This window comes from Mesoplodon bidens, assembly GCF_964165515.1.
Source record: "Mesoplodon bidens genome assembly, chromosome: 4".
Classification (NCBI taxonomy): Eukaryota; Metazoa; Chordata; class Mammalia; order Artiodactyla; family Ziphiidae; genus Mesoplodon; species Mesoplodon bidens.
Genome location: NC_138160.1, coordinates 8,357,778 through 8,370,824, shown reverse-complemented (window position 1 = coordinate 8,370,824; position 13,047 = coordinate 8,357,778). Strand labels below are relative to the sequence as shown.

At 41.5% G+C, this 13,047-nt stretch overlaps 1 protein-coding gene across 3 annotated transcripts in view; it reads left to right on the top strand.

The window, feature by feature from the left end:
• The window catches only part of SEMA5A (semaphorin 5A), a 493,904-nt gene that overhangs the window by 248,171 nt on the left and 232,686 nt on the right, over positions 1-13,047 (top strand). For all 3 annotated transcript variants that reach the window (XM_081231009.1, XM_081231008.1, XM_081231010.1), the window contains one exon: positions 2,976-3,021. In XM_081231009.1, coding sequence (XP_081087135.1) covers positions 2,976-3,021 — 46 coding nt within the window. The remainder of the gene's footprint in view (positions 1-2,975; positions 3,022-13,047) is intronic.

The following is a 13,047-nucleotide window of genomic DNA, read 5'->3' as shown; positions in this document are numbered from 1 at the left end:
GACAAGATAAACAATGTTATCTTCTTTCCTAAAAATCCAGTGGTGCCGCCACCATCCCTACTGACAACAACCCAAATACCTGAACACACAGAGGTAAATGTGCCCACTTCTGCCCGTAACCTGCCATTGCTGGAGGGAGGAAATGCTCTTTCCTCTTCCCTAAATGGAAAAGATGCTGAGAATTTCAACGTGGCTGGAAATTTTAATATTTTCTGTAAACTGCCTAGAAGTAGCTACTGTTATTTGTGTGCTGATAATGGCTCAGACACCATTCTAAGTGTTTTCCTTGGCTTTAAACCTCACAACAACATCAGGGGGTAGCTCCCTTTTACAGTTGAAAAGACTGAAGCATACAGTGCTCAGCTTCCACCCCCACCCCCAGGTTGTCTGGTGGCAGAGCTTTGGCCTTTGCACAAATGTTCTTTTTTTTTTTAACATCTTTATTAGAGTATAATTGCTTTACAATGGTGTGTTAGTTTCTGCTTTATAACAAAGTGAATCAGTTATACATATACATATGTTCCCATATCTCTTCCCTCTTGCGTCTCCCTCCCTCCCACCCTCCCTATCCCACCCCTCTAGGTGGTCACAAAGCACCGAGCTGATCTCCCTGTGCTATGTGGCTGCTTCCCACTAGCTATCTATTTACGTTTGGTAGTGTATATATGTCCATGCCACTCTCTCACTTCGTACCACCTTACCCTTCCCCCTCCCCGTGTCCTCATGTCCATTCTCTAGTAGGTCTGTGTCTTTATTCCCATCTTACCCCTAGGTCCTTCATGACCTTTTTTTTTTTTTCTTAGATTCCGTATATGTGTGTTAGCATACGGTATTTGTTTTTCTCTTTCTGACTTACTTCAATCTGCATGACAGACTCTCCAAGTCCATCCACCTCACTACAAATAACTCAATTTCATTTCTTTTTATGGCTGAGTAATATTCCATTGTATATATGTGTCACATCTTCTTTATCCATTCATCTGTTGCTGGACACAAATGTCCTTAACCACTATGCAACACTGCCCCCCGTAGTGGAGGGGCAGGGACTGTTGGCAGCTTCCTGCAGATGGAGGCCCACGATGAAGCCAGCCTGAGGGTAGGGAGCCGTGGTGCTCATACAGGCAATGAGTGCGCGTGCGTTGGGGCCAGTAATTGCCTCTGGGGCCTCTTCTAAACCCCTCATCTGAAACTTGTAGCTGTGTGTACGTGTAGATCTCTAACGTCTCTTAGAGCAGTTGTGCTGGTATCTGTTCCACATCACGTGAGAGCCTGGCGACTCTTCGAATGCCAGGCGGCCTCCCGTGGCGTTTACCTTGGCAGCTCGGCTCCGCTCCCGGTATCTGCGCTGAGTTCTCATTCCTTCCACCGCAGGACGAACTTTCTGGTGGAAAATTTGCCTCTCCAAGGGGGCCGACTAAACAGAAGTAGACTCTGCTGCCACATTCCCTCCTCAAAGGCATCCTGAGCTCTGCGTAGAGGGCTGATTCGACTGTAAGGAAAGAGAGGGGACGCTTCCCCCAATGGCTTTGTGAGGGAAGCGCCACGTGCCACGCACTGCTTCTCTGGTGGTGTTTCAGAGGTTAAACTGGAGGCTCAGAAAAAGTGTGGTCAACAAGCCATTGTAGTGGTTGAGGAGGCAGTTTTCAGCGTGCAGGATGGCAGTGTTCCCATGGCGGGGAACACATTGTGAGAACCCTGAGCGTGCAGGGGGTGCTGCCTGGGACTCGTGAGCCTGCCCTAAAGGTGAATGGAATCCCTTCTCTTCCTCCAGCAGTGTGTGCATGCGTGCTACTGGTAGCAGCCTGCCCGGGATGGAGTCATCCCTGTTGATTTGTGCTCCCAGTTGCATCCACACTATAGGGATGTTTCTTGGTTCTCTCAGGGCTGTGCCCATGGCCTGTCGTGGCTGCCCCTTGTCACCTCTACTGGGACAGCGTGTTCACTTCTGACATCTGCCCACCTTCCCAGAGAATGAAAGTCATTTACTTTTGTTTCTTGCGGGTGCCGGGAGAGTTTTGTTATTCTCCTGATGCCACAGTAATCACCTTGGACCAGTCCATTATAACAATAGCCTCAGCTTCTCCGAGACCCCTCCCCACTCATGCGTTCTTAGGGGCTGCTTCCCACTACATGCCAATTTCTCCCACCTTCGTTGCTCACACCTGGGCGGATTTTCTCCTGCATCCATCCCTGGGTTGCTTTCCTGCTGCACCAGCTTCTCATCTGCATGATGTTAAGGAGACGTTCGTTCATGGCTTGAGCTGGAGGCCAATCCCTTGTTTCTAAAAGTTACAACAGTGCAGTCCAAAGTCTCACGTGACTGCTCTCTACATTTCCCCCCGTGCTCTGCGGATCTCTGTTGTGCATTTCACCGTTTTTCCCCTTCGTTGTTGAAAGCTAATCGCTTCCTTTTCTCTGACTTCCTCTTTCACGCTTGGGCAGCCATAGCTGACTCTTTCAAACAGACAGACAAGTTCGTGCTTCTAAACTTATTACACACTGAATCCATCCAGCGAGGCAGAGTGGCGTAATGCTCAGACCATTGGTGAATTCAGAACCTGGATGTGTTTTAATTATACAACATGGTGAATGTAGGTGATCTGTCAGGATGAAGGCTTGTGAAGGTATTATATCATCTTGCTTAACTTAAACTCAGTTTCAGCATTAAAGACCCACTTCCATTTGTCCATTTCACATCGATTAAGAGAGCTGATTAATAATTGAGATATACCTTCGTCCCCACCCCTTTATTCCTTAGCTTTCTCACCAGTCTCAAATGTGTGTTTCTGTTGATGTATTGAATGCCTCTTTGAACTCTGAGTTCCAAGGAAAACTGTGTTACACACAGTCTTAGCAGGAGATTGCTTCAGAAGCCAAAAATTGTTGGTTTTTTTCCCCTTATTCTCATAATTTTTACAAACTGTAATTTTTTAGGTCTATTAAAAATGAAACTGCTCTCTTTTTGTATTTTGTAGAAACTACCTCTTCAGATTACAGCTTGAGGATTTGTCTCTGATCCAGGTAGGTGCAATTTATTTTTCTCAAACTTTCATTTTCCATCTCAATTAGCTCCGTGTTTGAGGGGATGAAGACAGATGTATGTGAAGGTATTAATCAAGCCAGAACAGGCCGTTCCTTCCTCAGCGGGTCAGGCTGCGGGCCGCCTGGCTGCCCTCTTTGACATGAGTCATCACCTGTTTTAATTCCCAATTAGCCCCTTTCCTACTGTGCGGCCTCTCCTCCTTTCATGGGTATCATCCTGATTTACTCTTCCCCAAATGATAGATAATTCAAAGGACATTTCCTCAATGTTAGGAAGTGGCCTTTCCCCCCTAGTTAGAATCGTCATTGATTATTTACTGTGATGCATCCAGCCACCATATTCTTGTAAAAATCAGACCCTTTAGAAAAACATCTTTGTTTCCTCTTTATTATTTATAATTAAATAAATATGACTCTATGGCTTAAAAGCCACATATAGGGCTTCCCTTGTGGCGCAGTGGTTGAGAGTCCACCTGCCGATGCAGGGGACACGGGTTCGTGCCCCAGCCCGGGAAGATCCCACATGCCGCAAAGCGGCTGGGCCCGTGAGCCATGGCTGCCTAGCCTGTGCGTCCGGAGCCTGTGCTGCAATGGGAGAGGCCACAGCAGTGAGAGGCCCACGTACCACAAAAAAAAAAATAAAAAAACAAATAAATAAACAAAACAAAACAAAAAAAACACATATAACAAAGAATTAGTGATGACAGATAAAAAATGAAATTTACCTACTTGTGTTTTTTTGTGGTTTGGAGGAGGAGGAACCTGAGATGCTTATGCCTGGATGGAGTGTTTATTTTAGTGGCAGATCTGAACCACAAAGGCCCACTTCGTCCTTTTAGTCTTTTAGAAGGGTCTCCTTGGAGAAGGACAGGGTCATGGCATAAATACCCACTTCACCAAGATTCTGGAATTCCCCATGGAGCATGCCAGAATCCTTGGGCTGTGTGTAGTTCAGAAAAATTCTTTAATCACCCTCATCTACTAGAGTTCTAAGAGGTGATTGGAGAGAACTTTATATTATTTTCTTCTCTTATGTGACGCTGATATTTGTGAACATTCAGGAAACTTTAGATCTAGGGTTTAATATTAGGTTTATGTTTTATTCACCAGGGCTTTAAAATAAGCCAATACCCCCCAGAAAACTAATATTGGTAAAGCACTTTGAAGGTCCATAGACGTGGATTTGTTACCTAGCTCTGTGACTCCCAGCAACTGTGGGTTTCCTCATCTGTGGAATGACCACAAAACACTACCAACCCCATACTGTCTTTGCTAGAATTAAATAAAGTAAGGCATGCACAAGAGATAAGGCGTAGTACTTTCGCAACAAATGTTAATTGCTTTTGTTTTTTAAAAGTGATAACAATAAATAATGCCTTCTTATAATTATTTCATCACACTGGACAATGATTTGTCTTTCCACTGCAATTTGGTAATATAAGTGAAGTCTTTAAATGAGTTGATCATTGGTAAAATTATGAGTGTATTAATAAGAACTCAGAATGATCAGCAGTTAATGCAGAATACCATTTTAAAGCTCTGGTTTTAAATAATCTTTTATAAAATATATAGATCATTCTATAGGATTATGCTTATTTTGATTCTCAGAGTATAGTATATTATTTGGCATATTGTGTGTGCTGAAAAAGTGAAATGTGCAGATATGTGTGTGTGCCAACGTATGTTTCCATATACACGTGCATTGATTTCCTAGTTTCCCACCTTTGGCTGAGGAGGTCTAGAATATTTTCATTCCAATAGCAATGAGCACACTTAATACCCAGTACTTGGTTTCTAAATTTCATTCTCCATTAAAACGAACCAAGCCTTGGGACTTCCCTCGTGGTCCAGTGGTTAGGACTTTGAGCTTCCACTGCAGGGGGCGTGGATCTCTGGTCGGGAACTAAGATCCCACATGCTGTTTGGCCAAAAAAAAAAAAAAAAAGAACTAAGCCTTCTTGGAGAAGTAGGCTGATTCCAGGGCCTGGACAACCAAAGTTCCAGATAAGCCTGGAAGATTTTGATGTTTCAGAAATTAAGGGAGTATTCAAAGAATGATGAGAGCAGGTCAAAAGGATATAGGAGCCAGCTTGACATGGGCTCACTGAAGCAATCTGGGACAATTTGATTGTTAGAATAAGTAATGATAGTATCAGGTTATAGCACAGTGAATCAACTATGAGTAAATACTATGAGTAAATAGTAACATAAAAATAAATGAATAAATAAACAAATGAGACAGAAGGGACTGCTCTTCCTTACTCTAAAATGCCAACTAATAAATGTTGAAGGAATGACTTAATTAGAAAATTATAATTTGACAACCCTCACACTAAAAACTGATTCAGACAAAAATGATCAATGGATGCAAAATTTGTGGGTGAGAGTTTGATGATGACCAAGATATCTATATAGTCTCAAAGTCTTTCCCTATAAAATACGTATTAATTGCCAGAGTAAAACTTGTGACTTGATAATGAAGATAGCTGGCCAATACCATGATAACCAACTAGTTAAAGGTACTTTCACTAGGAATGGGACAAAGAGTTAGTATAAGCTTCCTGATTAGATGCACTGAAAAGGCCACAGCAAGATTTCCATGATATTAAAGCCAAAAATTATAACCAGTTTCATCATGAGGAACCATCACACAGACCAAACCTGAAGGCCATTCTACAAAAAAACTGGTCTCTACTCTTCAAAAATCACCAAGTCAAAAGAAAGAAGAGCTATTCCATCATAAAGGGAAAAAAAAATACACATGTCAACTGAATGAAACATTTGATTCAAATTGCATCTTGGAACAGGAAAAAATTTTTTTCTTGTTATAAAGGACACTCTTGGGACAACTGGTAAAATTTTACTGTCTGCAGAGAAGATAGTAGAAATGTATTAATATTAATGTCCTGACTTTGATAACTGTAATGTGGTTATGAAGGAGAATGTCTTTGTTCTTTGGACAAACCTTCTGAGATAAATAAGGGTGAAGAGTATCATTTCTGAAACTTATCCTGAAGTGATTTAAAAAATTACTGTATGTGTATATACATATATGTATATGTGTTTATGGGCATACACATGCACACACACACACATGCATGCATGCACACAGAGAGAAAGAATGATAAAACAAATACAATAAAATGTTAATGAGGGAACTCTAAGAATCTAGGTGAAGGGTTTATGAGAGTCCACTGAACTTTGCTTGCAACTTTTCTCAATGGTATTTCAAAATAAATAGCTGCAAAAAATCAGGAGATGCATTTGCCATTACTGTGTGTATAATGTTATTTTAGGGGCAAGGGAACTAACTGTAGTTTCCTCATTATTGCTTCTCATTGTCATGACTACCTTTTGGTGGAAATCAGGTTGAGGTTACTGATGAAATTGAAGTGTTCTTATTGAGGTTTGGAAAACTCATCAGCATCACCTCCTGGTAAGAGAGAGCACAGTCTGATGACATAGGGCCAAGCAGGACGACAGGGGCTTTCCGAATGGAAGCTTTGACAACACGGCCCTAATAACAGACGTCAGACCACGTGGTGCGGTGGGTACACACAGCGTGACCCTCCTCTGTTGTGCTTTGTGGTTGTGTACGATGCTCTGCAGCCTACCTTTCACTCACTGTGGAGAGAGGACTCTGGGAATTCTTCAGGACAGACTGCTTTTTCATACATGTCTCCAGTTAAGTTGTCCTTTTGATTTCTATGAATACTTTATTTTAAGTTAAATGACCGTTTCTAAGGGTAACAAAAAAGATTAGGCACACTGATCAAGAAAGGGCTGTACTGGTGTTACAAACAGCACTGTCCAGTAAAGACATAATGTGAGCCTCATGAGTAGTTTAAGATTATCTGATGGTCACATTGAAACAAGTACAAAGAAACAGGGGACAATTTTTTTTTATTGAGGTATAGTTAATATACAATATTATATAAGTTTCAGGTATATAGCATAGTGATTCACAATTTTTAAAGGTTATATTTCATTTATAGTTATTATAAAATATTGGCTATAGTCCCTGTGCTGTGCAATATATCCTTGTAACTTATTTATTTTATACATAGTAGTTGGTACCTCTTAATCCCTTTGGGGGAAATTATTGTTAATAATATATTTTGCTTGTTATATCTCAAATAATATCATTTTAACATGCAATAATTACAAAAAATTAATGAGATACATTTCTTTATTTTAATTGTATTAAGTCTTCAAACTCTGGGGTGTATTTCAGTCTTAGAGCACATGTGAATTTGGATTAACCACCATTCAAGAACTCAGCAGAGCTGCTGCTACCCAGCTGGACAGTGCACTTTAAGATCATGAGAAGCAGAAGCGTTTATGACTTGTACACCTTCAGTTATGTGGTAGAAATATTGTTTTCTCCAGGGACCATCCAGATTAATTTGGGTACAGTAGGCTAAAACTTTTCTCCTTCCTTCTCTCTTTGAAGATAGAAAGTAATTGTTGAAACATGGGAAAATGAGGAAATGAAGATGAGGAAGGAAAAGCAATTTGCATAAACAGTGGAGAGAATTAGAACTGAGAATTAGTGACAGCCCTTATTTAACACCAGACAAGGCTTCATTTGACCTGGCCCCTCTCTGCCTGACAGCAGGGTCCACTTCCCAGTGGCAGCTCCCCATCACTTCGGGATGCTTCCCTGTGTCTGTAATGCCAAGCTGCTTATAGCTTCCCAGACTGGAGGCCATTTCCCATCTTTTAGCATCTACTCATGTTCTCTTTCTTGTGAACAATTTTAACCCCATCCTCTTCTCAATCTAGAAGAAGACTGTCACTCCTTCGGTCTCACTTTAACTGTCACCTCTTTGTAACCCACCTTGAGTCTGTTGGGGCTGATGACCCTTGGATGCATTTCATAGCCTCAGCCTTTATTTCTGACGAGCCCCTCTTGTCTCAGATTGAAATTCACTCTGTGCTGTGAGGAGGGTTTGAATTGTTGTCTCCTCAGTATTAGGTGAAAGTAGATCATTAGATGCAGTTACCTGGCAGGTGATAGACTCAAGACAAATGTCTGTGAAAGTTTGAATCCCTTGATATTTAATAAATATGTTCACTCTGAAACTTTTTAAAACTTATCATTAGTAGGGAGTGGGTGAATTTCATATTTTTGTCCCTAAATTCAAGAGAGGGAAAGTAATGAAACCCAGCGACTAGAGCCGTGAGGAATGCCTGCTGGAAGAGGCATCCTAAAACACACGTGTGCACACTCTCACCCCACAGGAAGTTTCTAGGACAGTATAGATATTTCCTGACTCTGATCCATTCCTTTCTTATGTACCAGTCACCTGTCTGCTTGATACTGCTTTGCACTTTTCTTCTGCCCTAAATTCTTCTGCCTGGACATTGTTTTAGGATCAGTAATGAGAAAGCAGTTGTTGAACAAGGTTCCTTTCTTTTGTTTCTTCTATTTAGTGATTTTCACAGAGTTCTAAGCCCCCCCACCCCAGTCAATGACCCCCAAATTCGATGCACTAGTGTGTGTACTTCAGCCAGCACAGTTCCCAGCTACAGCGGGAGCATGATGCACACCCGTGGTGCATCCTTCCATCTTCCCTTCCTCACACCAAGGTGGTCCCTACACAGTGACTTGATGATCCCAACTTCTGTTTTTAGTGAGAGGAGAAGAAGGGTCCCAGCTCTTTTTCCTGCCCAAGCGGTGAGGGCAGTGTGGGCCATGGGCTGCCGGCATTATTCACAGGAGCACGTTGTCCATCCAACGTGGTTGTGCCTTGTGGCTCAGCTTGTGGAACCACGCGGAAACCCACTGAAAAGAGAAATGGACTTTTGTGAAGTGGCTTTAGAGTGAGAAAACGAACTGTGAGGTCAGACTGCCTAATAAGCTTGATACTGACCACGGTCCGGAACAGGCATCATCAGAACCCCGAATCAAGAGTTCTTTTTCCCTTTTTCTCCCTAATAAAGTTGAGACGTCACTAGTGGAGTTTCTGAAGCAGTCAAGAGTTGAGCAAGGATCGGGTCAGTACATGGTTATTATTACCCCCAGTGAACATTTTCTGTTTGAGGTAAGTCTCTTAGCATCACCACAAAAATATTCACATATAAATATACCACGAGGTAGAATGGCTCTATATGGAATATTGTGATTTTCAAACATACCTCAGTGTGTTAAAGTGAAAGACCAAGAGTTACTTTGAAGGAAACAAAATCTGTTTTTCATCAATTATTGGAGAGTCCAATATTCATGTGACGTCATTTATAAGGTGACTTTCCATTTGGAGGCTGTGATAAATCTCCTTGCAACTCACCGTGTGCTGAAATGTAGACATCACGTCTTGGAAACCAGTCACTTTCAGGCACAGTGATAGAGGATGTGGAGGCTTCCCATCAGGCATTTCTCCTACTTCTTGTCATGGTAACAGATCCAGCTCTTCAGCGTCACTTTTCTTCTTGCCTTGATCACGGCGGTTATGTTACAAGAACGAGCTTTTTGGAAACTATAAAACTGCAGCCGGCCCTAAGACAAATTGACAGCATTTGCCCATCTGGGATCGTGCCTGGGACGGCCCGAGGTAGAGGTGCGCTGAGCACGGCCCTAAGACACAAAGAGACTGCGGCTCATTTCACCTCAACGTCTTCCTAACCGTCTTTTGGGAAATAGCGCAAAATCCATTTTTATATTGTTTTGTTACTGAGGGAAAGGCATTCACGGCTTGTTTCTCACTCACGACTGCTGGAATAAGCAGAAAAATTGCAATCTGTGTTCCAGTTTACCACCTGCCTCTCTCTGGTTTCTAAATCGAAAACTGTTGAGTCTCTGACGACCTGGTCAATATCGGTGGAGAATTCTCTCCAAAGTTAAGGTAAATGTTAACTTTGTTTCTTGTATATTTGGGTTTGGGGAATTGCCTTTCAACTCCAGTCATTTCTAACTCGGTGTTTCTCAATTAGGGGCTGTTTTACCTGCTGAAAACATCTGGTTGTCACCACTGGAGGGGGACGTGCTAGTGGCATCTAGTGGGTAGAGGCCAGGGACACTGCTAAATGTTTTACAATGCACAGGTCAGCCCCTCCCCACTCAACAAAGAATTTCCTGGCTCGGAATGCTAATAGCACCAAGGTTGAGAAACCCTAGGTTAGGTGATCACTGCCTCGGCTTCCACATGTTTTGAAGAAGCCACTTTTTGAATCTGTGATGTTAACATTTCTTGATTGAATCCAGAAGATCTTTGATATACTTGGGGTATTTTCCTCTTTAGATTCCTTTGTATATTTAACCAAACACGTGTATGAGCCCTTAGTGGCCATTTCTAAAGAAGCTGCTGGGATCCTTGAGTATAAATGGCTTCATTTTATTAATATGAAATTAAATTTAAAAATAGACTCAAATTTATAATACCAGTACCCTCTCTAATGGGTCATAACAATTTGATACAACTACCTTCTGTTGGAATTCTTCTGAATAATTTAAAGAATGATATTTTAATTAGTAATTTAGAGTAACTATTCAAATGAGATATTTGTATTAATTAATTTTTTAAATCTTGTCTTATATTTATATTGGACAGGGGAGACTGATCTCCCATTTAGTTATCCACAGTCATGATTCTAAACTTTATTTCTTTTTTGCCTTCTTTATCAAATATGTTCTTGAAATCATAGTGTTATAGAAGTGGCAGGGATCTTAGAGATTAAAGAGTTTAGAGATCTTTATTAAAACCTTTCAGGGTTTCAAAAACTAAGACTTGACGATCATAGTTACAGTTTTACTGGAACACAGCCATGCCCATTCATTTGCATATTGCCAGCCCATGGTCGTCATTAATACATCTTATTGGAACACAGACATGTGCATTCCTTTGGATGTTGTCTATGGCTGCTACATCAACTGGGTTGACCAGTTATATCAGGTTATGTCTGGGATACAAATCCTAAAGTATTTACTATCTGATCCTTTAAGGAAAAGTTTGTCACCTGCTACTAGTAGAGATCAAGTTCTCAGTGAGTATTTCCTGGTGAGTGAACACAGGATAATGCAGTGTAATTCTTTGTCTTTGTTTTTGCTTTTCTTAGGACAATATTTGGTTGTTTTGACAACAGTGTTAATTTTGACTCCCTGGGCTATAATTTCATGGTCCTCCCTAGACTGTGACCCATAGGTTGGGAACCCATAGTGTCACCACTCATCCCCAGATTCTTGTCTCTTCCACTCCCTTGGTGAAAATTCCCTGTCAGGAGCTGTTTTATCTACCTGTTTATTGAAACACATTTACTTTCCTTTTCTCATAACTTCCTGGGGGATTTATAGTTGCTGATGTACATTTTGTGTAGATGAGGACTCAGATTTTACTAGTTTCAGAGAATATTAGTCACATTGAATCAATGCTGTTAACAAACAGCCCTTCACTCTCAGTAGCTAAACACACACTCAGAAGCCTTATTTCTTACTTATGTGATGATTGTCCAGGGCAGCAGCTGTAGGGGCTCTGTTCTGTGCTGCCATCCAGGAACCCAGGGTGTTCTGTTTGTGGTGCCTCCATCTTCAACCCACACCTCCAGAACAGCGTGGAAGAAAGTGTGGAGGATCATGCAGAGGAGATCTACATGTGCCAGGCCAGGAAATGACATGCCTCCCTTCCTCCCAGTGGCCACCACTAGGTCACATGGCCTCAACCAACTGCAAGGAGGCTGGGATTATAGTTTGTCTACATACCCGGGAAGAAGCAGAAGACTCAGACCTTCAGACATCTATCGGCATGCATTAGCATTTTCTCCCAGAAGGTGCTAGAAAAACAAGATTAGCACCTAAGGATGCACTGAACTGATCCTGTTGTCTGCGCCTACCGCCTGCCATTCCAGCAATTCTAATTTTCTACTACACACACAGATTTATCCACGCTTCTAACATTTCTGTAAATAACAAAGAAGGGATACTTTGAACAAACCAATTAGCCTCTTTGGTTATCTATCAGTTATCTTGACAGTGCATTTGGAGAGCAGAGTCAGGGAGAAGAGTAGGCTGGCTCATCCCTGCAGTCCCTTTCAGCATCAAAATCTTAATATGTGCCATCCTTCTGCTGACTCTTCCTTCTGTCGCTGCTTAAATGTGACTCCTGGGTTCCTCCTTCTTTACGGAAAACTTTCCCTGTAATGGAAAACTTGGCATTGTGCTTATTCGATGTAACTTTAATGACCTAATTTGTCATAAGATAACGAGGACAACAACAGTAATAGGAGACGGCGTTTACTGTGCCCTTACTGAGTACTCAGCTCTTCACATACATCATCTCAGTTTTGTTTTCTCAGTGGCATTAAGGTGTAGGTATTATTTTCAGTATTTTACAGAGGAGGAGTTGAAGCTTGGAGAGTTTATGTGATTTAGCCAAGATCACCCAACTGGTCTGTGGCAGAACTATCTCCAAAACTTTGAGAGAATAAAATGTTATTCATCTATGCCACCAAATTTATGGCATTTTATTATAGCAGCCAAAGGAAAGTAATGCACATGACCTCTATTTCTTATATCTTGCAGTCAGGCTGGTGACCCAGGAAGCCTAATAAGAGTATCCAGTCTCCTTGCTCCAGGGTTCTGTAAACGACCCAAGTGCAGCTAATTAGTGGCCTTAAAGGACGTTAAAATATGCCCTGAAAGAAACAAGGCTAATCTCTTTTCTTTGCAATCATAAGCTTGAAGGATGATGTCACTATAGGCTATGTGCAGCCATTTTGTCACCATGTGGTGTCTGCTGAAGTATAAGGCACATCAGAGGCTATCACAACTACAAATCAGCACTGTTGAATTCTTACAGCATACTTTGAATCCCTGGGCTTATCTGTGCTTGAATCTGGGTTTCTCATATTGTACTTCCCAGTGACAAAATATTTTAAACCTTTTGCTTTTGGCTTAAACCACTTGGAGTTTAGTTTTTATCACTTGTCACAGTGATAGTGACAAGTTCTAAGGGCTTGGTTAAAATGATTTTAATTTTGTCTGATGTTAATGTTAAAACTTCTCAAGATAGA